Source organism: Trachypithecus francoisi, unplaced genomic scaffold (genome assembly GCF_009764315.1).
Source record: "Trachypithecus francoisi isolate TF-2019V2 unplaced genomic scaffold, Tfra_2.0 Lachesis_group20, whole genome shotgun sequence".
In the NCBI taxonomy this organism is placed as follows: Eukaryota; Metazoa; Chordata; class Mammalia; order Primates; family Cercopithecidae; genus Trachypithecus; species Trachypithecus francoisi.
The window spans coordinates 18,363,522-18,391,510 of NW_022681466.1; the positions used below are offsets into that span (position 1 = coordinate 18,363,522).

A 27,989-nucleotide genomic window follows, 5' to 3' on the forward strand; every position below is an offset into this window, starting at 1 on the left:
TCTACTGAACCTCTCTGTGCCTCAGTTTCCCTATCTCTAAAGTGAGGATGATGATAATGTCTGCATCATAATGATTCAATACAAGAATGCTGGCTGGGTGTGGTGGCTCATGCCTATAATCCCAGCACTTTGGAAAGCTGAGGCGGATGGATCACCTGATGTCAGGAGTTCGAGAACAGCCTGACCAATGTGGTGAAACCCCATCTCTACTAAAAATACAAAAATTAGCCAGGTGTGGTGTTGTGTGCCTGTAATCCCAGCTACTCTGAAGGCTGAAGCAGGAGAATTACTGGAACCCAGGAGGCCGAGGTTGCAGTGAGCCAAGATCGTGCCACTGCACTCCAGCCTGGGTGGCAGAGCGAGACTCCGTCTCAAAACAAACAAACAAACAACAAACAAACAAAAAAACCGGTTCCCCCATGGGGCTTGGAGAGTCTACTGAACCTCTCTGTGCCTCAGTTTCCCTATCTCTAAAGTGAGGATGATGATAATGTCTGCATCATAATGATTCAATACAAGAATGCTGGCTGGGTGTGGTGGCTCATGCCTATAATCCCAGCACTTTGGAAAGCTGAGGCGGATGGATCACCTGATGTCAGGAGTTCGAGAACAGCCTGACCAATGTGGTGAAACCCCATCTCTACTAAAAATACAAAAATTAGCCAGGTGTGGTGTTGTGTGCCTGTAATCCCAGCTACTCTGAAGGCTGAAGCAGGAGAATTACTGGAACCCAGGAGGCCGAGGTTGCAGTGAGCCAAGATCGTGCCACTGCACTCTAGCCTGGGTAACATAGCGATACTTCGTCTCAAAAAACAAAACAGGGCCAGGCACGGTGGCTCATGCCTGTAATCCTAGCACTTTGGGAGGCTGAGGCAGTTGGATCACCTGAGGTCAAGAGTTTGAGACCAGCCTAGCCAACATGGTGAAACCCTGTCTCTACTAAAAACACAAAATATTAGCCAGGTGTGGTGACAGACGCCTGTAATCCCAGCTACTCGGGAGCCTGAGGCAGGAGAATCACTTGAACCTGGGTGGCGGAGGTTGCAGTGAGCTGAGATCACACCACTGCACTCCATCCTGGGCAACAGCAGCGAAACTCTGTCTCAAAAACAAAACAAAACAAAAAAAAGTACCAAGGCAGAAGGAAAGTGGCTCAATACATGGGCTCTGTTATAAAGATGACAGGCTGTGTGGGTCTGCAGCTGCGCTCCTCAAGGGCAGAGGTAGGCTCAAGGTGCCCCAAGCTCTAACCAAGTTTTGCTTAATGTAGGCACTCACCACGTGCTGGTCAACATGGAGTGGCTTATCCCCACTCTCAGAACAATCTGGGAAGGAAAAACACTGGGATGGTAAACTCAGTCCACAGGACTCCTAGCCCTGGTGTGAGCTGGGCCTGAAGGCTGGGAAAGGTAGGGTGGTCATCTCTGAGCCCATACCTTGTGCCTGGGCCACCAGAACACTGGCATTCAGTTGCCACTCAATGTCCCCTTCCTCCTCGGCACACTGCTGGGACTTCTCGCCGTAATTCTGGGCCTGCCAGGCCTGGTCCAGCTCCAAGTAGCAGCGGCCAATCTCATGGAACAGCCAGGTCTTCTCCAGGGTGGTTTTTGCCAGAGGGATCTTTTCTTCCCACCTGGGGACATGAAGAACAAGGGTCGGCTTCATCCCCCAAAACCATGCACTAGGCCACAGGATGCCAAGGCTTCCTGCTGGGTGGCAGAACAAAACTTGTTCTCCAACTACCAGTTCTTTTAGATACAAGGGTGGAGTTCATAAGCATAATGATATTTTAAGACTACTGAGACTATTTTGGTAACATCTATGGAACGTGGAATTTAATACAACAGTTGAGGCTGGCGTGGTGGCTCATGTCTCTAGCACTTTGGGATGCTGAAGTGGGCAGATCATCTGAGGTCAGGAGATCGAAACCAGCCTAGCCAACATGGCAAAACCCTCTCTCTACTAAAAATACAAAAATTAGCCAGGCATGGTGGCAGGCGCCTGTAGCCCCAACTACTCAGGAGGCTGAGGCAGAAGAGTAACTTGAACCTGGGAGGTGGAGGTTGCAGTAAGCCAAGACCACGCCACTTCACTCCAAGACTGGGTGACAGAGCAAGACCCCATCTCAACACACACACACACACACACAACACAAATAATGTTTAAGAATATTACCGGCCGTAGGCCGGGCGCGGTGGCTCAAGCCTGTAATCCCAGCACTTTGGGAGGCCGAGATGGGCGGATCACGAGGTCAGGAGATCGAGACCATCCTGGCTAACATGGTGAAACCCCGTCTCTACTAAAAACTACAAAAAAAAACTAGCCGGGCGACGTGGAGGCGCCTGTAGTCCCAGCTACCCGGGAGGCTGAGACAGGAGAATGGCATAAACCCGGGAGGCGGAGCTTGAAGTGAGCTGAGATCTGGCCACAGCACTCCAGCCTGGGTGACAGAGCGAGACTCCGTCTCAAAAAAAAAAACAAAAAAAAAAGAATATTACCGGCCGGGCGTGGTGGCTCAAGCCTGTAATCCCAGCACTTTGGGAGGCCGAGACGGGCAGATCATGAGGTCAGGAGATCGAGACCATCCTGGCTAACATGGTGAAACCCCGTCTCTACTAAAAAATACAAAAAACTAGCCGGGCGAGGTGGCGGGCGCCTGTAGTCCCAGGTACTTAGGAGGCTGAGGCAGGAGAATGGCGTGAACCCGGGAGGCGGAGCTTGCAGTGAGCGGAGATCGCCCCCACTGCACTCCGGCCTGGGTGACAGGGCGAGACTCCGTCTCAAAAAAAAAAAAAAAAAAAGGCCGGGCGCGGTGGCTCAAGCCTGTAATCCCAGCACTTTGGGAGGCCGAGACGGGCGGATCACGAGGTCAGGAGATCGAGACCATCCTGGCTAACACGGTGAAACCCCGTCTCTACTAAAAAATACAAAAAACTAGCCGGGCGAGGTGGCGGGCGCCTGTAGTCCCAGGTACTTAGGAGGCTGAGGCAGGAGAATGGCGTGAACCGGGAGGCGGAGCTTGCAGTGAGCGGAGATCGCCCCCACTGCACTCCGGCCTGGGTGACAGGGCGAGACTCCGTCTCAAAAAAAAAAAAAAAAAAAAAGGCCGGCGCGGTGGCTCAAGCCTGTAATCCCAGCACTTTGGGAGGCCGAGACGGGCGGATCACGAGGTCAGGAGATCGAGACCATCCTGGCTAACACGGTGAAACCCCGTCTCTACTAAAAAATACAAAAAACTAGCCGGCGAGGTGGCGGGCGCCTGTAGTCCCAGCTACTTGGGAGGCTGAGGCAGGAGAATGGCATAAACCCGGGAGGCGGAGCTTGCGATGAGCTGAGATCTGGCCACTGCACTCCAGCCTGGGCAACAGAGCGAGACTCCGTCTCCAAAAAAAAAAAAAAGAAAGAAAAAGAATATTACCAAGTATGGTGGCTCATTCCTGTAACCCTAGCACTTTGGGAAGCCAAGGCGGATGGACTGCTTAAGCCAAGGAGTTCGAGCCTGGGCAACACGGCAAAACCCCATCTCTACAAAAAATTACAAAAATTAGCCAGGCATGGTGATGTGTTAGCCAGGATGGTCTCGATCTCCTGACCTCGTGATCTGCCCATCTCTGCCTCCCAAAGTGCTGGGATTACAGGCGTGAGCCACCGCGCCCAGCCTTTTTTTTTTTTGGATGGAGTCTCACTCACTCTGTCACCCAGGCTGGAGTGTAATGGTGCAATCTCGGCTCCCTGCAACCTCTGCCTCCCCGGGTTTAAGTGATTCTCCTGCCTCAGCCTCCTGAGCAGCTGGGATTACAGGCACGCACCACCACGCCCAGCTAAATGTTGTATTTTTAGTAGAGACGGGGTTTCACCATGTTGACCAGGATGGTCTCGATCTCTTGACCTCGTGGTCTGCCCACCTCAGCCTCCCAAAGTGCTGGGATTACAGGCGTGAGCCACAGGGCCCGGCCCCGGCCTAGCTTTTTAATAAACTTCCACTCCTCATTCAAATTCTTTCTTCTGAGGAGGCAAGAATTGAGGTTGCTGCAGACCTGTACAGATTGACCGCCAATAACTGGGGATACCTTCCACCGGTAACATATGGTCTAGGCTGGAGTGCAGTAGTGTGATCACGTCTCACTGCAGCCTCAACCTCCCAGGCTCATGTAATCCTCCCACCTCAGCCTCCCAAGTAGCTGGGACCACAGGCACAGGACAGTATGCCCGCTAATTTTTTTTTTTTTTTTTTTTTTTTTTTTTTTGTAGAGAGGGAGTCTTCCTATGTTGCCCAGGCTGGATTCTTATCACTGGAAACAAATTTTCATGTTAGGACGAGAAGTTCTAATCATGGAGGTGGGGAAGAGGCAATTCTTAATTCTTGGTCACTCACGTGTCAATGGCTTGCTGGAATTTCCCAACTCTGGCAAAAACTCTGCCAATGTTGTCAAGGGCTCTGGATTTTGCATCAGGAAGGTTACTGTGGGGAAGAAGCAAAATAAGCCATTCACTAGAAATCAGCTCTTCTAGGCACTGTGGAAACAGGAACGAAGGCAAAGACAGGAGCCTTGGCCTCAGAAACTCAGGGTTTCAGTTGGAGGGACAATGTCCAGCCTGGCAAGGATGAGACACATTTCATCCATGGACCCAAAACTCCGGCGCTGAGCACGGACTTGGGAAGACAGTCTTCCCTTGGTTTTTAATCACTGCAGGGATGCCTGATTGATTATTCACCCACATTCCATTGGTGTCTGATCACCGCAGGGACGCCTACCTTGGTCATTCACCCACATTCCCTCAGTGACAAGTCAATTGCGGGGATGCTTGCTTTGGCTGCTCTCACCCACACTGCAGCCCAGGGCTGCTCCCTACCCCCCTTCTCTGTGTCTCTACCTTTCTCTTTAAACTTACCTCCTTCACTATGGGCAACTTTCCGCCCTCCATGCCCCCATCTTCTCCCTTAGCTTGTGTTCTTTTTTTTTTTTTTTTTGAGACGGAGTCTGGCTCTGCCTCCCAGGCTGGAGTGCAGTGGCCGGATCTCAGCTCACTGCAAGCTCCGCCTCCCGGGTTTACGCCATTCTCCTGCCTCAGCCTCCGGAGTAGCTGGGACTACAGGCGCCCGCCACCTCGCCAGGCTAGCTTTTTGTATTTTTAGTAGAGACGGGGTTTCACCGTGTTAGCCAGGATGGTCTTGATCTCCTGACCTCGTGATCCGCCCATCTCGGCCTCCCAAAGTGCTGGGATTACAGGCTTGAGCCACCGCGCCCGGCCTAGCCTGTGTTCTTAAAAACTTAAAACCTCTTCAACTCTTGCCTGACCTAAAATCTAAGCATCTTATTTTCTTCTGCAACACCACTTGGCCCCAATACAAACTCTGTAATGGGGGAATGGAGGGCGGAAAGTTGCCCATAGTGGTTCTAAATAGCCAGAAAACGGCACTTTTGATTTCTCCATTTTACAAGACCTGGATGATTTTTTGTCGAAAAATGGACAAACGGTCTGAGGGCCTGACGCCCAGGCATCCTTCTACACATCGGCCCTCCCTAGTCTCTGCTCCCAGTGCGACTTATCCCACATCCTCCTTCTTTGCCTCCCGCCTGTCCCTTCAGTCCCAACCCCAAGCATCACTGAGTCTTTGGAATCTTCCTTTTCTACAGACCCATCTGACCTCTCCTCCCCAGGCTGCTCCTCACCAGGTCCCAATTTGTCCTCAGCTTCCGCTCCCCCCGCTCCCCGCACCCTATAATCCTGTTATCACTTCCCCTCCTCACACCTGGTCCCCCTTACAGTTTCGTTCCACTACTAGCCCTCCCCCACCTGCCCAACAATTTCCTCTTAAAAAGGTGGCTAGAGCTAAAGGCATAGTCAAGGTTAATGTTCCTTTTTCTTTTTTTTTTTTTCGAGACGGAGTCTCGCTCTGTCACCCAGGCTGGAGTGCAGTAGCCGGATCTCAGCTCACTGCAAGCTCCGCCTCCCGGGTTCACGCCATTCTCCTGCCTCAGCCTCCCGAGTAGCTGGGACTACAGGCGCCGCCACCTCGCCCGGCTAGTTTTTTACATTTTTAATAGAGACGGGGTTTCACCGTGTTAGCCAGGATGGTCTCGATCTCCTGACCTTGTGATCCGCCCGTCTCGGCCTCCCAAAGTGCTGGGATTACAGGCTTGAGCCACCGCGCCCGGCCATGTTCCTTTTTCTTTATCCCACCTCTCCCAAATCAGTTAGCGTTTAGGCTCTTTTTCATCCAATATAAAAACCCAGCCCAGTTCATGGCCTGCTTAGCAGTAACCCTTAGACACTTTACTGCCCTAGACCCAGAGGGGCCACAAGGCCACCTTATTCTTTTTTTTTTTTTTTTTTGAGACAGAGTCCTGCTCTGTTGCCCAGGCTGGAGTCTGGAGTGCAGTGGCATGATCTTGGCTCACTGCAAGCTCCACCTCCCGGGTTCACACCATTCTCCTGCCTCAGCCTCCCGAGTAGCTAGGACTACAGGCACCCACCACCATGCCCAGGTAATTTTTTGTATTTTTAGTAGAGACAGGGTTTCACTGTGTTAGCCAGGATGGTCTCAATCTCCTGACTTCGTGATCCACCTTCCTCAGCCTCCCAAAGTGCTGGGATTACAGGCATGAGCCACCATGCCTGGCCTACACCTTATTCTTAATATTCATTTTATCACTCAGTCAGCTCCTGACATTAGAAAAAAGCTTCAAAAATTGAAATCCGGCCCTCAAACCCTGCAACAGGAATTAATCAACCTCGCCTTCAAGGTGTACAATAATAGAGAGGAGGAAGCCAGGCAACAACACATTTCTGAGTTACAGCTACTTGCCTCCACTGTAAGACAACCCACAACCACGTCTCCAGCGTACAAGAACTTCAGAACATACAAGCCACAGCTCCTAGGGGCTCCTTCAAAACATCCTCGTGGACCTTGCTTCAAATGCCAAAAGCCTGGCCACTGGGCCTCAGAATGCCCACAGCCTGGGATTCCTCCTAAGCCATGTCTGTGCAGGCCCCCACTGGAGGTCGGACTGTCTGACTCACATTGCCGCTGCTCCTAAAGCCCCTGGAGCCCAAACCCAACGTTCCTTGGCTGACTCCTTCCCAGATCTCCTTGGCTTAGCAGCTGAAGACTGACACTGCCCGATCACCTCAGAGGCCCCCTGGACCATCATGGATGCCAAGCTTTGGGTAACTCTTACAGTGGAGGGTAAGTCCATCCCCTTCTTAATCCATACAGAGGCTACCCACTCCACATTACCTTCTTTTCAAGGGCCTATTTCCTTTGCCTCCATAACTGTTGTGGATATTGACGGCCAGGCTTCTAGACCCCTTAAAACTCCCCAACTCTGGTGCCAACTTGGACAACATTCTTTTATGCACTCCTTTTTAGTTATCCCCACCTGCCCAGCTCCCCTATTAGGTCAAGACATTTTAACTAAATTATCTGCTTCCCTGACTATTCCTAGGCTATAGCCACACCTCATTGCTGCCCTTTTCCCCAGTTGAAAGCCCCCTTCACATCCTCCCCTTTATCGCCCCACCTTAATCCATAAGTATAGGACACCTCTACTCCCTCCTTGGCAACCGATCATGCACCCCTTACCATCCCATTAAAACCTAATCACCCTTACCCCACTCAATGCCAATATCCCATCCCACAGCATGCTTTAAAAGGATTAAAGCCTGTTATCACTTGCCTGTTACAGCATGGCCTTTTAAAGCCTGTAAACTCTCCTTACAATTCCCCCGTTTTACCTGTCCAAAAACCTTACAGGTTAGTTCAACAAGTTAGACAAGACTTACAGGTTAGTTCAGGATCTGTGCTTTATCAACCAAATTGTCTTGCCTATCTACCCTGTGGTGCCAAACCCATATACTCTCCTATCCTCAATACCTCCCTCCACAACCCATTATTCTATTCTAGATAAATCTAGCTGACCCCATAGATCCTAAATCCTTTCCCCACTCCTCTTTCTGTTCCTCGAAGACAGCTTTAGAGACTGCTCCCCCACTAGCTCTCCCTGACTCATCCCAACTCTTTTCATTACACACAGCCGAAGTGCAGGGCTGTGCAGTCGGAATTCTTACACAAGGACCAGGACTGCACCCTGTAGCCTTTTTATCTAAACAACTTGACCTTACTGTGTTAGCCTAGCCCTCATGTCTGCGTGCAGTGACTGCCACTGCCTTAATACTTTTAGAGGCCCTCAAAATCACAAACTATGCTCTCTATAGTTCTCATAACTTCCAAAATCTATTTTCTTCCTTACACCTAACACATATACTTTCTGCACCCCCAACACTACCTCTCAGCAAGCTGAACTCATTGCCTTAATTCAGGCCCTCACTCTTGCAAAGGGACTATGTGTCAATATTTACACTAACTCTAAATATGCCTTCCATATCCTGCACCACCATGCTGTTAATACAGGCAGAAAGAAATTTCCTCACTACACAAGAGTCCTCCATCATTAATGCCTCCTTAATAAAAACTCTTCTCAAGGCTGCTTTACTTCCAAAAGAAGCTGGAGTCATACACTACAAGGGCCACCAAAAGGCATCAGATCCCATCGCTCAGGGCAACGCTTATGCTGATAAGGTAGCTAAAGAAGCAGCTAGCATTCCAACTTCTGTCCCTCACGGCCAGTTTTTCTCTTTCTCATCGGTCACTCCCACCTACTCTCCCACTGAAACTTCCACCTATCAATCTCTTCCCACACAAGGCAAATGGTTCTTGGATCAAGGAAAATATCTCCTTCCAGCCTTACAGGCCCATTCTATCCTATTGTCATTTCATGACCTCTTTCATGTAAGTTACAAGCTGCTAGCCCAACTCTTAGTACCTAACCTCTCATTTCCTTTCCATTGTGGAAATCTATCCATACAGAAATCACTTCTCAGTGTTCCATCTGCTATTCTACTACTCCTTGGGGATTGTTCAGACCCCCTCCCTTCCCTACACATCAAGCTCGGGGATTTGCCCCCACCCAGGACTGGCAAATTGACTTTACTCACATGCCTCAAGTCAGGAAACTAAAATACCTCTTGGTCTGGGTAGACCCTTTCACTGGATGGGAAGAGGCCTTTCCCACAGGGTCTGAGAAGGCCACTGCGGTCATTTCTTCCCTTTTGTCAGACATAATTCCTCGGTTTGGCCTTCCCACCTCTATACAGTCCGATAATGGACCTGCCTTTATTAGTCAAATCACCCAAGCAGTTTCTCAGGCTCTTGGTATTCAGTGGAAACTTCATACCCCTTATCATCCTCAATCTTCAGGAAAGGTAAAACGGACTAATGGTCTTTTCCCAAAAACTCGCCAATCAAGCAAGTAATTATGCTGAACCCTCTTGGGCACTCTCCAATTGGATGTCCTGGGTCCTCCCAATTACTAGTCCTTTAATACCTATTTTTCTCTCCTTCTTTTATTTGGTGCTTATGTCTTCTGTTTAGGTTTTCAATTCATACAAAACTGTATCCAGGCCATCACCAATCATTCTATATGACAAATATTTCTTCTAACAATCCCACAGTATCACCCCTTATCACAAAATATTCATTCAGCTTAATCTCTCCCACTCTAGGTTCCCATGCCGCCCCAATCCCGCTTGAAGCAGACCTGAGAAACATCGCCCATTATCTCTCCATACCACCCCCCCCAAAATTTTTGCTGCCCCAACACGTCAACACTATTTTATGTTATTTTTCTTATTAATATAAGAAGACAGGAATATGCCGGGCGCGGTGGCTCAAGCCTGTAATCCCAGCACTTTGGGAGGCCGAGACGGGCGGATCACAAGGTCAGGAGATCGAGACCATCCTGGCGAACACAGTGAAACCCTGTCTCTACTAAAAATACAAAAAACTAGCTGGGCGAGGTGGCGGGCGCATGTAGTCCCAGCTACTTGGGAGGCTGAGGCAGGAGAATGGCGGGAACCCGGGAGGCGGAGCTTGCAGTGAGCTGAGATCCGGCCACTGCACTCCAGCCTGGGCGACAGAGCGAGACTCCGCCTCAAAAAAAAAAAAAAAAAAAAGAAGACAGGAATATCAGGCCTCTGAGCCCAAGCTAAGCCATCATATCCCCTGTGACCTGCACGTATACATCCAGATGGCCTGAAGTAACTGAAGAAACACAAAAGAAGTGAAAATAGCCTTAACTGATGACATTCCACCATTGTGATTTGTTCCTACCCCACCCTAGCTGATACGATATAGTCTCCCCTTCCCTTAAGAAGGTACTTTGTAATATTCTGCCTCGTGGTTAAGAATGTATTTTATTTTATTTTATTTTATTTTTTTTATTTTATTTTATTTTTTTTGAGACGGAGTCTTGCTCTGTCACCCAGGCTGGAGTGCAGTGGCCGGATCTCAGCTCACTGCAAGCTCCGCCTCCTGGGTTTACGCCATTCTCCTGCCTCAGCCTCCCGAGTAGCTGGGACTACAGGCGCCCACCAACTCGCCCGGCTAGTTTTTTGTATTTTTTAGTAGAGACGGGGTTTCACCGTGTTAGCCAGGATGGTCTCGATCTCCTGACCTCGTGATCCGCCCGTCTCGGCCTCCCAAAGTGCTGGGATTACAGGCTTGAGCCACCGCGCCCGGCAAGAATGTATTTTATATACCTATCCCAAACCTATAAGAACTAATGATAATCCCACCACCCTTTGCTGACTCTTTTTGGACTCAGTCCGCCTGCACCCAGGTGAAATAAACAGCCTCATTGCTAAAATACCTCTTGGTCTGGGTAGACCCTTTCACTGGATGGGAAGAGCCTGTTTGGTGGTCTCTTCACACGGACACGCATGACATCTCAAAGTGCTGGGATTACAGGCATGAGCCACTGTGCCTGACCTGTGGTTATTTGGTTATTTTTGAGAGGAAGACACATTCTTTTTTTTTTTTTTGAGGCGGAGTCTTGCTCTGTGGCCCGGGCTGGAGTGCAGTGGCCGGATCTCAGCTCACTGCAAGCTCCGCCTCCCGGGTTTTACGCCATTCTCCTGCCTCAGCCTCCGGAGTAGCTGGGACTACAGGCGCCCGCCACCTCGCCCGGCTATTTTTTTTTTTTTGTATTTTTAGTAGAGACGGGGTTTCACCGTGTTAGCCAGGATGGTCTCGACCTCCTGACCTCGTGATCCACCTGTCTCAGCCTCCCAAAGTGCTGGGATTACAGGCTTGAGCCACCGCGCCCGGCCTACATTCTTTTTTAAAAAAAAAAATTAAAAAATAGCAAGGAACTGCTTTTGTTTTAAAAATCCTACATATGTACATGAGTATGTAGGTAAATACATTGAAAAGGGGCCAGAGGACACATTCCAACAAGATCATCCTGGGAAGTGACGGGAAGTGGGTTGTGGGGGACAACTTTCAGGTTTTGCTCTCAGTACCACCCAGTTCCGGTTCAAGCCTGCAAGTCTGACATTATAGTACATAAAAACAAAACATGGGCACAATAGCTCATGCCAGTAGTCCCAGCTAGTCAGCAGGGTGAGGCAGGAAGATTGCCTGAGCCTAAGAGTTGGAGGCTGCAGTGAAATACGATTGCACCACTACACTCTAGCCTGGGCAGCAGAGCAACACCCTGTTTCTAAAACAAAACAAAACAAAACACACAAAAAAACCCCACTATTTTCTGGGCCTCAGTGCCTGAGGGCTAAACCGGTTTCCAGGCATGGCATCCAGACCTCCCACTGCCTGCGGGCCCTGGTCCCTAGCCCTGCCATAGCTGCCTACCTGTGGTTCTCCAAGTCCTCCATCGCTGCCACATCTTTCTGCCCTGCCCAAGCTCCCCTTCTCCCTTCCCCTTGCCCACCTTACTGACCCTGCTGCCTTCCCTGAGGCCCCTGCCAAGTTCCCACCTGCCTCTCTCCTTGGTCCCTGGGCCTCACTGTGCATCTGCTGCTGTCACAGCCCGTCGGAGTGGATCCCCTCTTCTAGAGTGGGTGCTCTGGGCCGGGCGCGGTGGCTCAAGCCTGTAATCCCAGCACTTTGGGAGGCCGAGACGGGCGGATCATGAGGTCAGGAGATCAAGACCATCCTGGCTAACCTGGTGAAACCCCGTCTCTACTAAAAATACAAAAAACTAGCCGGGCGAGGTGGCGGGCGCCTGTAGTCCCAGCTACTCCGGAGGCTGAGGCAGGAGAATGGTGTGAACCCGGGAGGCGGAGCTTGCAGTGAGCTGAGATCCGGCCACTGCACTCCAGCCCGGGTGACAGAGCAAGACTCCGTCTCAAAAAAAAAATAAAAAAAATAAAAATAAAAATAAAAAAAAAAATAGAGTGGGTGCTCTGTTCTGGCGAGTTGAATGAGTGAATAAGCTGTAATATGTTCATTTTTTATGACAATATATACCAAATAAAGCATGTGATCAAATACTTTACAGATTATTCAGAGAAATAAATGAGTGCTGTGGGCACTGAAAAAACCACCTAGACTAGTAAGTGGCTAATCAGCAAGTGGCTGATTAGAATGAGGGAGCCCCTGGAGCACACGGGACTCACAAGGAAGACTGGAGTGAGCCTGGGTAAGGCCCATTAGTGGATGTTAAAAACTAATAGGCTGGGCATGGTGGCTCACACCTGTAATCCTAGCACTTTGGGAGGCCAAGGCAGGTGGATCACCTGAGGTCAGGAGTTAGAGACTAGCCTGGCCAATATGGTAAAACCCCATCTCTACTGAAAACACAAAATTAGCCGGGCTGCCAATAATCCCAGCTACTTGGGAGGCTGAGATAGGAGAATCACTTGAACCAGGGAGGCGGAGGTTGCAGTGAGCTGAGATCACTCCATTGCATTCCAGCCTGGGCAAGAAGAGTGAAACTCTGTCTCAAGAAAAAGGCCGGGCACAGTGGCTCACGCCTGTAATCCCAGCACTTTGGGAGGCCAAGGCAGGCGGATCACGAGGTCAGGAGATTGAGACCATCCTGGCTAACACGGTGAAACCCCGTCTCTGCTAAAAATACAAAAAATTAGCTGGGCATGGTGGCGAGCGCCTGTAGTCCCAGCTACTCGGGAGGCTGAGACAGGAGAATGGCGTGAACTCGGGAGGCGGAGCTTGCAGTGAGCTGAGATCGTGCCACTGCACTCCAGCCTGGGCAATGAGCAAGACTCCATCTTAAAAAAAAAAAAAAGGCCGGGCGCGGTGGCTCAAGCCTGTAATCCCAGCACTTTGGGAGACCGAGACGGGCGGATCACGAGGTCAGGAGATCGAGACCATCCTGGCTAATACGGTGAAACCCCGTCTCTACTAAAAATTACAAAAAACTAGCTGGGCGACGAGGCGGGCGCCTGTAGTCCCAGCTACTCGGGAGGCTGAGACAGGAGAATGGCGTGAACTCGGGAGGCGGAGCTTGTGATGAGCTGAGAGCCGGCCACTGCACTCCAGCCTGAGCGGCAGAGCAAGACTCTGTCTCAAAAAAAAAAAAAAAAAAGGAACTGAACTAAAATTAACGAACACCTCTGTTTACTTATTCAGTCACTTAGCACACATTCTTTACATGCCCACTGTGTGGCAGGTGCTGGGAATAGCACCTTCCAAAGTCTAACAGGGCAGACAGGCTACCTGTGGAGATGGAGCCCAGGGGAGGGATTTGTACCCCCTGGGGCAGGAGGTAGGCTTTTTTTTTTTTTTTTTTTTTTTTTGAGACGGAGTCTCGCTGTGTCGCCCAGGCTGGAGTGCAGTGGCTGGATCTCAGCTCACTGCAAGCTCCACCTCCCGGGTTCACGCCATTCTCCTGCCTCGGCCTCCCGAGTAGCTGGGACTACAGACGCCCGCCACCTCGCCCGGCTAGTTTTTTGTATTTTTTAGTAGAGACGGGGTTTCACCGTGTTAGCCAGGATGGTCTCGATCTCCTGACCTCGTGATCTGCCCGTCTCGGCCTCCCAAAGTGCTGGGATTACAGGCTTGAGCCACCGCGCCCGGCCTTTTTTTTGTATTTTTAGTAGAGATGAGGTTTCACCATGTTAGCCAGGACGGTCTCGATCTCCTGACCTCATGATCTGCCCACCTTGGCCTCCCAAAGTGCTGGAATTACAGGCATGAGCCACCGAGGTTGGCCTAGGAGGCAGGCTTTTCAACCTTTATTGAAATGTTGAAGAATGGGTGGAGGTAGCCTGATAAAGCAAGTGCTGGGGAAAAGGAAAGCATTCCTGGGACTGGAGGATATGCACAGAGCTCTGCACTGGCTGGGGCCCAGAATGCCTGGGGGCCTTGAGAAAGCCAGGTCAAGAGAGGCCAGGAGAAGTCAAGTGAAGAAGGGCAACCTGTGTTGAGCAGGGCATTGAAACTTCATCCCAACCACAGGAGTTGCTTTTCAGAGAAAGGCCAGCTGAGCTGTAGGAAGCCCAGGTCAGAGGAAACAGGCAAGAAGTAAGGAGGGTCTGGACTGAGTTGTGGGAGGGAAACAGAGAAAGCATGGACAGGACAGGACATGGCGGGTGCTGGGCATGAACAGTGAGGGGGTCAGGCGCGGTGGCTCACGCCTGTCATCCATACCAACCTGAGCAATATAGCAAAAACAGTGAGGTGAGGGAGGTATCTGGGAAGCCTCCGGGCTTCTGGCTTGGGGACTGAGTTGGCAACACTGCTATCCTCGCGGATGGGGAACCCTCAAGAAGTAAGTTTGGGAGGAAGATAAGGGATTCCAATTTGGACATGTTAAGTTTAGGATTCTTGTGGGACATCCAGATGGAAATGTCTTAGAATCTGCTGGACACACAGGTCTGAGGCTCAGGAGAGAGGTCTGGAGAGAAGTAAAGATTCCTAACTCATTTGTGCATTGGAGATGACTGGATCCAAGGTACCATATATATACATCATATCTAATCCCCACAATCCCTGTGGGTTGGTATTACTACGCCTTCATTAGAGATGAGGAAACTGAGGAGAGGAGCAACTTAATCAAATCCACACAGCTTCTAAGTGGCAGAGCCAGAGATCAAAGACAGGTCTGTCCCAAAACCTATTTTTTCTAATACGGGATGGCCAATATGGGATATTCCTGCTCAGCACAGTGGAGGCAGGCAAGAAATGAACTGGGAATGGAAAGCATGTGGGGCTTGGATCAGTGAAGATGAAAGGGCAGGAGGCAGGAATGTTCAGGAACGTTTGACCCCAAGGGAAGATTGCTATAAGAGGGCAAGGGTGGGTTTAGAGAGGGCTTGAGGGTCAAGCAAAGGGGCTTGACCTTTAACCTGCAGGCAGTGAGGGGCCCAGGCCCACTTGTGAGCAGGGGAGGGAGAGTTCATAGCATGTGTCTCTGGAGATTTGCAGGAGGAGCTGGAGAGAGACAGCAGAGGCAGGGAAAGCAGCAGGACTCAGGTCGGCTGAGGGCTGGGCGCTGTGAGGGTAAATGGGATGATGGGAGACCAAGGAGGCTCAGACTGGTGAGATGAGTAGAAACCAGGCAGGAGGAAGTCAAGAATGACTCCAGGCCAGGCGCAGTGGCTCACGCCTGTAATCCCAGCACTTTGGGAGGCTGAGGCGGGCGGATCACCTGAGGTCAGGAGTTCGAGACCAGCCTCAACATGGAGAAACCCTGTCTCTACTAAAAATACAAAATTAGCTGGGCGTGGTGGTGCATGCCTGTAATCCTAGCTACTTGGGAGCCTGAGGCAGGAGAATTGCTTGAACCTGGAAGGCGGAGGTTGTGGTGAGCCGAGATCGTGCCATTGCACTCCAGCCTGGGCAACAAGAGTGAAACTCTGTCTCAAAAAAAAAAGAAGGACTCCAAAGGGTAGAACCAGGATGCTGAGAAAGCAATGGAACCTCTGGGTGGAAGCCAGCAAGTCTTGAGAAGAGCTCATTTCTGGAGAGCTGGTATTACTACTACTGTGGATACCAGGTACTGTCCTAAGGTCTGTACATGTACTTCTGCATTTCATCCTCCCTTCCACCCTACAGGGTGCCCAGCTAACAGAGGAGACCCTGAGGCTGAGGGAGCTAAAGTGACTTGTCTCAGGTCTCACGGCTGGACGGCGCAAGTTCCACAGCCTAGATCTGCCTAACTCCACAGCCCGTGCTCTTGGTCAGCACCAGTTTTACAAGACCCTGCTTGATCTGACCCCTGCCCACTTCCTTCAGTCTCCTCTTGGCCACTCTCCCTGGCAATATGCTGTGCTCTCCAGCCTTAAGTACCCTCCTGTCTCAGGGCCTTTCCATAGGCCCTGTGTGTTTCCCAATGTCATCAAGTCCTCCTGGAATGTATTTCTCACCACACTGGATTCTGTACTTGTCTTCTGTGGCACTTATCACAATTGCAGTTAATTAGCTATGTCGCTTTTTGCTTGACATCTGCAAGGAAATGACCCTTGTGTCTGGTTATTACCGTGTTCCCACACTAGCAGCATCTGGCATGTCTGGGGCTTCATGCGTGCTTGTCAAGATGATGTAAGAATATAAACATCCCTAAGAGCCAGATCATTGGGTAGCTTTTTGGAATTTTGAGCCACTACCCTTTTTGTGGCAAAGAAGCTAACAGTCTAGGTGCCCCCACCCTCAGTCCTGGGCAGGTGGTCCCCACCTCTGGAAGAATCTACCTCGGGCATGCAGAGCAGAAAATGGGAGTCAAGCCACCAGCAGCCCTGGCAAGGGCCTCGGATAGCCCCAGGTGTCCTTCTCTGTAGGCTCACGCCAGTGGCCTCCCCTAGGGCACTCACTATTCCTTGGCGATCTCCAGGTCCTTTCTGTGGCTCTGCAGAGCTGCCGCCATCTGCCCCAGCTCAATCTGGGCATTCCCTATGCAGCTATACAAGTTTCCAAGCAGTTCATCCTTGTTGGGTACCTCTTCCTTATTCCATTCCAGTACCTTCTTCAGCACTTTCTCGGCTTTCTGAAGACTCCCTTCAGCACTGCCGCTTGTGAGCACTGGGAAAGGAAAGGGGTGCTGTGGAGGCCAGGGCAGCCTCCTCTTGGCTGACAGGGTAACTCCTCTTCCTGCAGACACCATCTGCAGGTCAGAGAGACCAGGGGCTCAGACACCTGGTTGCTCCTTCCCCACCTGATAAGGCACTGGAGGCACCTGCCCCACCCTCTGAGAACAACACCCACACATGTCAATGTCCTCCAGGCTCTTGAGGATGTAATGGGCTCTCTGTGAGGGATGGCGTTTGTGGTCCCGCAGCCATTTCTCTTGCATCAGCTTCCGGTCCCGCTCTCTAGCATAGATCGGCTTTTGCTGCCTCCAGAAGTTGCTGTGAGTATCCAAGTAGTTGATGCCCGTCATGATGAGGTCCTCCACAGTCAGGCCGCCCTTCATGGTGCCTTTGATCAGGTCTGTGGGGAAGGGGTGTGAGGAGGCACCAAGGAGAACAGGCCTCTAAGGGGTTTGCCTCCTGTTGCCTCCCGGTAGCTGCTGCAGGGCCCTCTGTGAAGAGCTCTGCCTGGAGTTGTTGAAACAGAGAGGAATGTGAGTGCGCATGGTGGCAGAGTGGGTTTATCCAGACCAGGATGCAGCCAGGGCCCCACTTTCAGGGAGTTCCATGGTATGGGCCCCTTATGGCAAGATATGAGGAGCTAACCAGAAGGGGCAGCTGGTGGATGGCTCGCTGAGAAGCCTTGGGGCTTCCCCAGTTCAAACTGTGTCCTCAGAGAACACTGAGTCTAAATGCACTATCTGGCCCAGGCTGCCAGTGCTCAGTGATTTCCCAGGTGCCCAGTGGGCCTGTGTATGCTGGGAGCTGGAAGGGGGGTGCCCAACTCCTGCTCACTGCCTGGCCAGAGGTTACAGCCAGTAGCAAAGCTACAAGGCCACTTGAGGTAATATTCAAGCCACCCCTTCCCTCTGCAGCAGGTCCTCTGGAGAATAGGAAGCATTCAGCCTGTTGCCAAGGAGATGTGCCAGCAGTGAAGCTGTTCCTGTGTCACGGAAGAGGGAACCCTACATATGACCTTGGGAAGCCAATTCTGGAGAAGAGGCATTTGGTTCACAGGTGATCCTGCTCAGGCTTATCAGCTAATGGCAATACTCCCATCCCCATGTTAATGCGAGACGTTCATCTCAGGCCTCTGTCCTTCATCCTGTCACTGGCAGCAGTGTGGTGGAAAGAGTACTGGACTGGCCAGGTGTGGTGGCTCACACCTGTAATCCCAGCACTTTGGGAGGCCGAGGCGGGCAAATCACTTGAGGTCAGGAGTTCGAAACCAGCCTGGCCAACATGGTGACACCCCATTTCTACTAAAAATACAAAAAATTAGCCAGGCGTGGTGGTGGGTGCCTGTAATCCTAGCTACTAGGGAGGTTGAGGCAGGAGAATCGCTTTAACCCAGGAGATGGAGGTGGCAGTGAGCCAAGTTTGCTCCACTGCACTCCAGCCTGGGCGACACAGCAAGACTCTGTCTTTAAAAGAAAGGCCGAAGGCCGGGCGCGGTGGCTCAAGCCTGTAATCCTAGCACTTTGGGAGGCCGAGACGGGCGGATCACGAGGTCAGGAGATCGAGACCATCCTGACTAACACGGTGAAACCCCGTCTCTACTAAAAACTACAAAAAAAAACTAGCCGGGCGAGGTGGCGGCGCCTGTAGTCCCAGCTACTCGGGAGGCTGAGGCAGGAGAATGGCGTGAACCCGGGAGGCGGAGCTTGCAGTGAGCTGAGATCCGGCCACAGCACTCCAGCCTGGGTGACAGCGCGAGACTCCGTCTCAAAAAAAAAAAAAAAATAAAATAAAAGAAAGGCCGGGCGCGGTGGCTCAAGCCTGTAATCCCAGCACTTTGGGAGGCCGAGACGGGCAGATCACGAGGTCAGGAGATTGAGACCGTCCTGGCTAACACGGTGAAACTCTGTCTCTACTAAAAAATACAAAAACCTAGCCCGGCGAGGTGGCGGGCGCCTGTAGTCCCAGCTACTCGGGAGGCTGAGGCAGGAGAATGGCATGAACCCGGGAGGCGGAGCTTGCAGTGAGCTCAGATCCAGCCACTGCACTCCAGCCCGGGCGACAGAGCGAGACTCCGTCTCAAAAAAAATAAAATAAAATAAAATAAAATAAAGAGCACTGGACTGAAGGTCAGAGGCCTGGGTTCTGCTGGTGACTCCACCACAAACTTGTTTGTCAACTTGTAAAAGTTCCTCCCCAGTCAGGGTCTCTATTTCCTTATCTATGAAAGGAGAACTTGGACCAGATGATGTTTAAGAACATCCTAGAACTAATATCGTCGGATTCAATCCCCTGTCTGCTGGATTCGTTTGCCCATTGTAAGGATTGAAGGCAAAGGGGATGTCCCTTCAGGGACTATGGTGGTAAAGGAGACCAAATCTCTGTTGTTCCCTCCCAGGGTACCATAGCACTTAGGAGCATTGCTCTAAAATTGGACTTCCTGGATTCGAATGTAAGCCATGTCATTGCCTACCTATATGTGACCTTAGTTTCCGTTGGTCTGCGCCTCAGTTTCCTCATCTGTAAAATGCGCAAAAAAATAAAACCTGTCCATAGGTACATGTCAGCTAATATTATATGACAGGTTCTGCCTTCAGCTCATGCATGAAGCATCCACCCAAATTTCCTTTCCCCCAAGGCCCTGTGCCAACAAACTGTCCGAAACCTTCATCCAATAGGAGCTTCTCCAGATACTCTTTGTCCACGTAGAGCTCCCCCAGAAGCTGGCGAACAGTCTTCTCGCTCTTGAGTGAGCCCTTCCGCTTGGGCTCTCCCTTGGTGGGGTGTAAGAGGTGTTTCATGGGCTGAGGCTTCTGCTGGGCTTTTATACTCTGAGAAAATGGAGCAACACCCAGTAGAGCTTCAGCAAGGAGCAGAATATACCCAGCCATGGCCCTAGGGTCTGTGATCCCAGATTCCTCCAACTCCAGGACCTTTCTGTGGGCCAACAGCCATGGAGTATGCCTGGTCAGGTTGCAGCTAGACTCCCAAGACCCCTTCTCAGGCACACACAGCCTCTTCCCTTGGAGGGATACAACCACAGAACCAGGGCCCTTACCTCAGCCTGCTTGCTTAAGAAGGAGAGGTCCCCTTTGTTCTCCAGCTTAATGGAAGAAGGACCTGCAAGGAAAGAAGCTGGAGCTCAGGTCGGCCAGGCCCCCATGGCCAGAACCCCCATGCATGACTTATAACATATTTTTAGGTGGAAATGGCTGCCTTTGGCAGGGGGATGACGGCGGCTGTGGCAAAGCTGGCCTTAAGCCAGCCTAGCAAGCAAATGATGCAGGCTATTTGGTATAACTCCTAGGAGCTAACAGCCCCCACTAGCCCAAGGCTATGGCAGCCAGATTTCCAAACAAAGGGAGGCCAAGGGTGCAGGGGAAACTGCCCATTTCCAGGCCCTGCCACCCACAGAGCAAGCTCTCACTTGTTCTCACTTGCTTCCCTTCTACCCCTGCCTTAATGCTGATGGCTAAGGCCAGCCCTTGGTATACGTCTGGTGAGGGAGGAAGCCAGGGACTACAGAAGGCTGGGCTCAGGACCGTGTTCTAGCTTTTGACACCAGGCTAAAGACAGGCCTACTTTGAAACATCCCTTCTAAGCCAACCTTTAGGAAAACCCAAGGCTGTAGCGCTCAGAGATCAGTGTGTTTGTCAGGGAATTGTCCTCCCGGCGGACAGGTGGCGCCGGCCACCACGTCTGACTAATCCTCAACAACACTGCAGCAGCCAAATCCAAGTGTGGGACTCCCTGCGGGCCTGGTGGTAGCTGCTCACCTGCTGTACCTCAGCCTTCCTCTAAACCTAAGGATTCCAAGGACCTTCCTGGATAAGGGCATAGGCCCTGTGGCCACTCACTTCCCACTGAGTTGTTGATGGCTTCCTGGGCTTTCTGGATGCCAACTTTGAATTCCCGATCAGGCCTCAGCTTGTAGCCTCGATGATAGAATACCAAGGCAAACTCAAAGTCTCCCATGGTGTACAGTGTCTCAGCCTTTTGTAAAATCCCCTGGAATGGGAGGAAATCAAATCAATGTGAACAGATAAGGCCTTATAGGACTCACATGTGGTGGAACAGAAGGGTCCTGGGTTGAGGGTCAAGGTTGGAATACAGGGGGCAGGGACTTAGGCAATGACCTACGAAGAGAAAATGGCATCAAACACTAGGCAGTCTGGCTGCTTCTACTTGTAACAACTACTTGTTACAACTACTTGTAACCCACAGCTGCTGCAGGCAATGGCAGGATCAAGTCCTCCTATCCATGCAGTCACCTTACAGAAAGTTGGGTCACTCTGGAGCGAAGCCTCAGCATCCTCCAGGGATCTCTCCAAGTCTCCCATCTTCAGGAAGCACTTTGAGCGAGCAACCAGGCAGTTCCTGTCTCCATCCTGAAGGTAAAGAGCCTGACAAAGAAACCAGTCAGGTTGACACCCAGCGTGAAGAACAAGGTAGAAGCTGGAGTGGGAAGGGCAGCCCAAACCCTCCTGCAGAGGTTCAAGGGGATTCTTCAGGCTAGCACACAGGCCTCTGGCTCTTAAGCAGCACAACTCCGATCTGCACTCAGTCAACTGGATTATCTGCATATGGCTCACCTTGAACAAGGTCAAATCATGGCTATCGTGGAAGCCACTGGCTGAAGAGTGGGAATATGCTACTCTGTGGATATGCTGACTTTCTGCCAATGTCTGAGAGCCCCCCAGTCTCCTCAGGCAATAGAACTGTAGGGTATTTTGTGCACACCAAACTCAACCACAAACCTGAAATGGCAACACATCATACTCAAAGTAAATTTCAAAGGCTAAGCATTCTGAAGTGGACTTGAGGACAATCTGCCATGTGGGTTAACCATTCCAGTAGCCTTCTCTTTTTATGTAGCTAATCAAGAACTAATCACTATACCCGGGAATTATGATGAAAGTGCCAGGAAAAGGCTGGGAGTGGTGGCTCACGCCTGTAATCCCATCACTTTGTTTATTGTTGTTGTTGTTGTTGTTTTTGAGTCTCGCTCTGTCACCCAGGCTGGAGTGCAGTGGCCCGATCTCAGCTCACTGCAAGCTCCGTCTCCTGGGTTCATGCCATTCTCCTGCCTCAGCCTCCTGAGTAGCTGGGACTACAGGCACCCACCACCACGCCTGGCTAATTTTTTTGTATTTTTAGTAGAGACAGGGTTTCACTGTGTTAGCCAGGATGGTCTTGATTTCCTGACCTTGTGATCTGCCCGCCTTGGCCTCCCAAAGTGCTGGGATTACAGGCGTGAGCCACCACACCTGGCCAATACCAGCACTTTGGCAAGTCGAGGTGGACGCAACGCTTGAGCCCAAGAGTTTGAGACCAGCCTGGGCAACATGGCAAAACCCTGTCTCTACAAAATACAAAAAAATTAGCTGGGCGTGGTGGTCCATGACTGTAGTCCCAGCTACTCAGGAGGCTGAGATGGGAGGATTGCTTGAACCTGGAGAGGTCAAGGCTGCAGTAAGCCCATGATCACACCACTGCACTCCAGCCTGGGTGACAGAATGAGACTCTGTCTCAAAAAACAAAACAAAACAAAACAAAAAGAGGCCAGGTACAGTGGCTCACACCTGTAATCCCAGCACTTTGGGAGGCCGAGGCGGGTGGATTATGAGGTCAGGAGTTCGAGACCAGCCTGGCCAACATGGTGAAACCCGTTTCTACTAAAAATACAAAAATTAGCCAGATGTGGTGGTGAGCACCTGTAATCCCAGCTACTCAGGAGTCTGAGGCAAGAGAATCGCTTGAACCTGGGAGGCAGAAGTTGTAGTGAGCTGAGATCATGCCACTGTACTCCAGCCTGGGTGATGCAGTGAGACACTGTCTCAAAAAAAAAAAAAAAAAAAAAGCCAGGAAAATGAAACTGTGATTTTGACCCTAAAGTGGGGTTGAGGGCGATTTTCCCTCTCTTCTGTGTGAGATGATTACCATAGTCTGTGGTGTACTGTCCTTCCTGAGGCATCTAACTGCACCCACCCCTCTTTTTCTTTTTTGAGACAAAGTCTCACTCTGTCACTCAGCCTGGAGTGCAGTGGCACGATTTCTGCTCACTGCAACCTTTGAGTCCCAGGTTGAAGCAATTCTCCTGCCTTAGCCTCCCGAATACTTAGGACTACAGGCGCCTGCCATCACATCTGGCTAATTTTCTTCTTTTTTCTTTTTTGAGATGGAGTTTCGCTCTTGTTGCCAAAGCTGGAGTGCAGTGGCACGATCTCGGCTCACTGCAACCTCTGCCTCCTGGGTTCAAGCGATCCTCCTGCCTTAGCCTCCGGAGTAGCTGGAATTACAGGCACTCGCCACCACACCTGGTTTATTTTTTGTATTTTTAGTAGAAACGGGGTTTCACCATGTTAGCCAGGCTGGTCTCGAACACCTGACCTTAGGGGATCCACCTGCTTTGGCCTCCCAAAGTGCTGGGATTACAGGCCTGAGCCACCTCACCTGGTCTTTTTTTTTGAGACAGAGTTTCACTCTTGTTGCCCAAGCTAGAGTGCAATGGCACAATCTTGGCTCATTGCAACCTCTGTCTCTCAAGTACCCAGCCCTTTCTAAGACCTTACTGCTTTTCTAAGAAGAGGAAGTAGCTACTGTCTTTCTTTTTTTTTTTTTTTTGAGACGGAGTCTCGCTCTGTCGCCTAGGCTGGAGTGCAGTGGCCGGATCTCAGCTCACCGCAAGCTCTGCCTCCCGGGTTCACGCCATTCTCCTGCCTCAGCCTCCAGAGTAGCTGGGACTACAGGTGCCCGCCACCTCGCCCGGCTAGTTTTTTGTATTTTTTAGTAGAGACGGGGTTTCACCATGTTAGCCAGGATGGTCTTGATCTCCTGACCTCGTGATCCGCCCATCTTGGCCTCCCAAAGTGCTGGGATTACAGGCTTGAGCCACCGCGCCCGGCCTTTTTTTTTTTTTTTTTGAGACGGAGTCTCGCTCTGTCGCCCAGGCTGGAGTACAGTGGTGCGATCTCGGCTCACTGCAAGCTCCGCCTCCCGGGTTTACGCCATTCTCCTGCCTCAGCCTCCCGAGTAACTGGGACTACAGGTGTCCGCCACATCGCCCGGCTAGTTTTTTTGTATTTTTTTTAGTAGAGACGGGGTTTCACCGTGTTAGCCAGGATGGTCTCGATCTCCTGACCTCGTGATCCGCCCGTCTCGGCCTCCCAAAGTGCTGTGATTACAGGCTTGAGCCACCACACCCGGCCATACTGTCTTTCTGGAAAGTGACTACGTCTCATCCAAGGCTACCCTTCCCTCAGGGTGTTTTTTCTCTGCCAGGGGTACTTCAGGATGGGACATGATCCAGCAGGAGGAGAATAAGTGGGGACAGGGCTCCTAAACTCAATTGTTCACTTATCTGGTCATCATTTCTGGTTTTAGGGTGTAGTTGGTGACTGAAAGGGACAAACGACTCTGGGGAGCTGTTGAGAAGCTTGATCTTACAGGAAGTCTTGAGACTAAAGGGTTATCTTATCACTCTATCTAGAATAAGAAGTGGGCAATTTGGAGCAAAAGAAATGGTCATAAAAATATCTTTTTAGGGCACTGTAGCTCATACCTGTAATCCTAGCACTGAAGCCAAAGCGGGAGTATTACTTGAGCTCAGGTGTTCAATACCAGCCAGAGCAACATAGCAAAACACCTGTCTCTACAAAAAACAAAACAAAACAAAACAAAAAAAATAGTCAGGTATGGTGGTGTAAGCCTGTAGCTCCAGCTACTTGGAACACTAAGGTGGGAGGATCACTTGAGCTCAGGAGTTTGAGGCTGTATTGAGCTGTGATTGTGCCACCACATTCCAGCCTGGGATATAGAACGAGATCCTGTCTCTAAAAAAACAGAAGAAAAGAAAGAAAGAAAGAGAGAGAGAGAGAGAGAGAGAGAAAGAGAAAGGAAGAAAGGAAGAAAAAGGAAGAAAGGAAGAAAGGAAGAAAGGAAGGAAGGAAGAAAGAAAGGAAGGAAGGAAGGAAGAAAGGAAGAAAGGAAGAAAGGAAGAAAGAAAGAAAAGAAAGAAAGAAAGAAAGAAAGAAAGAAAGAAAGAAGAGAAAAGAAAAGAAAGAAAGAGTTTCCTTATGCAGATGTCGTCGGATGTGTAGTTTGGTGGTTAGCACCTCAGCCTTGGAATCTAAGCCCGGCTTTGAATCCTTCCTCTGCCACTTGCTAGTTCAGCAACCTTGGACATGTTGCTCAACTTCTGTATATTCCCTCATCTATAAAATTGAGTATACACTGGGCGGGGTGGTTCACACCTGTAATCCCAGCACTTTGGGAGGCTGAGGTGGGGGGATCACCTGAGGAGGGGAGTTCGAGACCACCCTGACCAACATGGAGAAACCCCATCTCTACTAAAAATACAAAATTAGCTGGGCGTGGTGGGGCATGCCTGGAATCCCAGCTACTCGGGAGGCTGAGGCAGAAGAATCGCTTGAACCTGGGAGGGGGAGGTTGGGGTGAGCCGAGATCACGTCATTGCACTCCAGCCTGGGCGACAAGAGCAAAACTCCACCTTAAGAACAACAACAGGCCGGGCGCGGTGGCTCAAGCCTGTAATCCTAGCACTTTGAGAGGCCGAGATGGGCGGATCACGAGGTCAGGAGATCGAGACCATCCTGGCTAACACGGTGAAACCCCGTATTAGCCAGGATGTATTTTTTAATACAAAAAAAAAAACTAGCCCGGCGAGGTGGTGGGCGCCTGTAGTCCCAGCTACTCGGGAGGCTGAGGCAGGAGAATGGCATAAACCCGGGAGGCGGAGCTTGCAGTAAGCTGAGATCGGGTCACTGCACTCCAGCCTGGGCGACAGAGCGAGACTCCACCTCAAAAAAAAAAAAAGAACAACAACAACAAAAATCGAGTATGCTTAGCAGTGTGCCTGAGGCTGAGGCAGTCACTTGAATCCAGGAGATGGAGGTTGCAGTGAGCCAAGATTACACCATTGCACTCCAGCTTGGAGACAGAGCAAGACTACATCTCCAAAACAACAACAACAACAACAACAACTGCAAAAAACCAACCAGCACCCAATCCCCTCAGGGTGGGATGATGCAATTTATACTAGGGTTACTATAATAATGTTGCTGGTTGGTGCAGCGGCTCACGTCTATAATCCCAGCACTTTGGGAGGCCGAGGCAGGTGTATCACTTGAGGTCACGAGTTCGACACCAGCCTGGCCAACATGGTAAAACCCTGTCTCTACTAAGAAAACAAAAATTAGCCAGGCATGGTGGCACACACCTGTAATCCCAACTACTCCCTAGGGTGAGGCAGGAAAATCGCTTGAACCTGGGGAGGCAAAGGTTGCAGTGAGCTGAGATCTCACCACTGCACTCCAGCCTGGGCGACAGAGCAAGACTTTGTCTCAAAATTAATAGTAATAATAATAATAATATGTTGTTCACTGTCCACCTTTTATAAGTAACGGTGTGCTGGAGACATTGCAGCTTCTGCACACAACCTCCCATCCAATCTGCCAGCAAATGATGGGAAGTGAAGGCTGCTCTTTGGGAGGAGGCCGGTTAATCATGAAACATTTAAGTAAAAAAGAGGAAGAGGTCACTGTTAACGCAGAGAATGGAGATCGCAAGTGGGAATTCGTAGAAAATGGCCAAGCACAGGGCTTATCTGTGACAGCAGTGTGTCCATCAACAATCAGTGAATAATACAAACAATAGGGTCCTCCAGGCATCATCAAGACCTCAGTGTTATCTGCAATCAAAAGGTGACTGGGGCGGGCTCAGTGGTTCACGCCTGTAATCCCAGCACTTTGGGAGGCCCAGGCGGGTGGATCACGAGATCAGGAGTTCGAGACCAGCCTGGCCAACATAGTGAAAACTCCGTCTCTACTAAAAATACAAAATAATTTGCCGGGCATGGTGGGCGGCGCCTGTAGTCCCAGCTACTTGGGAGGTTGAGGCAGGAGAATCGCTTGAACCCTGAAGGTGGAGGTTGCGGCGAGCCGAGACCGTGCCATTGCACTCCAGCCTGGGCAATAAGAGCGAAACTCCCTCTCAAAAAAAAAAAAAAGTGACGAGTGACGGGGTGATGGATAGGTTCAGAGCTCGACTCACGTTGCTGAAGCTCTGAGCGGCTTTAGAGAATTCCCCGCACAGGTAGAGCCGCTCGCCTTCCGCCATGTAAGAGGGAAAGGTGCTTCGCAAGGTCTCGCCTTCGGGGTCCGACATGGTGCCCGGATTTAGAGACGCTAAAGCAGAGACAATTGAAGAAAAGCTGGAGAACCTCTATCTGGTTCTGGTTTGTGGAAGCTCCGTCTCTTAGCAACCAGGAGACGTACAGCGACTTCCGGTTCCGTCCCTGTCTGGCAAGGGCCCGGATTCTGGGTGCAACCTGCCGGCGTGCGCGTGCGCCAGTTCTGCCGCGCACCAGGCCAGGGAGTGATGAGTGCGTGGCTGGCGGCTGCGCTCCTTAGTGTTTGCTGTTGCATGCTCCGTCGGTTTTTTTCTGGAGTTGCTGCCTGAAAAGGCTGCTTTGTAAGACAGCCAAGGAAACAGGAAGAGGGTTGGAGGCAAAGTTCCGAATAGGGATAAGGCATACGTGGTAAGGATATGTGCCCCGCGTACTGCCATTAGGGGGAGAGAGCACCGGGCTTGGAGTCAGCGGACTTCGGCTGACTTCACTCCTGTGACTTCCTAACTGCGTGACCTCTCGCGGGGCATGTAAGGGCTCCCAGCCTCGAATGTTCCACCTGCCACATAAATATGAAAATAATGGAACACTTAGGGATGCTAGGATTTACATAAGAAAACATGGAAAATAACGTTGGGTTCAACATAATTTAATGCAGTTATTTGAGCAGCTGCTAGTAGCGGGCCTTGACCAAGGCATATTCTGACGTCCTTCCACATTCCCCTCACCATCATCACTCGTCCAAAAGTGTACTAGGGCTTCTTCTGGCCTCCAACGATACTCTAAGTCGCTTGCTTAACTGACTTTACTACGTTACTTCCAAAACGTCCTAATGTCATTGTTAAAGTTTAAATAGTAAAAAGATGTCCTTAACTACAAATGCACACACACACACACACACACACACACACACACGGCATACTTGTAAAATTGGGGATATTTGAGTAACAGCAGTGGATTGTATCAGTGTCAATTTTCTGGTTCTGTTATTGTACTA

General features: G+C 50.7%; 1 protein-coding gene across 2 annotated transcripts in view; it reads right to left on the reverse strand.

Annotated features, from left to right (window-relative positions):
• The window catches only part of TTC25 (tetratricopeptide repeat domain 25), a 44,689-nt gene extending 17,546 nt beyond the window's left edge, over positions 1 to 27,143 (reverse strand). The window contains exons 1-9 of one of the 2 annotated variants that reach the window (XM_033183006.1): positions 26,917 to 27,143; positions 21,117 to 21,248; positions 20,703 to 20,853; positions 19,904 to 19,965; positions 19,511 to 19,676; positions 17,024 to 17,248; positions 16,633 to 16,840; positions 4,376 to 4,462; positions 1,437 to 1,633 (exon numbers count right to left, since the gene is read on the reverse strand). In XM_033183006.1, coding sequence (XP_033038897.1) covers positions 1,437 to 1,633; positions 4,376 to 4,462; positions 16,633 to 16,840; positions 17,024 to 17,248; positions 19,511 to 19,676; positions 19,904 to 19,965; positions 20,703 to 20,853; positions 21,117 to 21,248; positions 26,917 to 27,030 — 1,342 coding nt within the window. In that variant the 5' untranslated portion in view covers positions 27,031 to 27,143. The remainder of the gene's footprint in view (positions 1 to 1,436; positions 1,634 to 4,375; positions 4,463 to 16,632; positions 16,841 to 17,023; positions 17,249 to 19,510; positions 19,677 to 19,903; positions 19,966 to 20,702; positions 20,854 to 21,116; positions 21,249 to 26,916) is intronic. The other variant, XM_033183007.1, reaches the window with a different exon arrangement.
• Between the last annotated feature and the right edge of the window lie 846 nt (positions 27,144 to 27,989).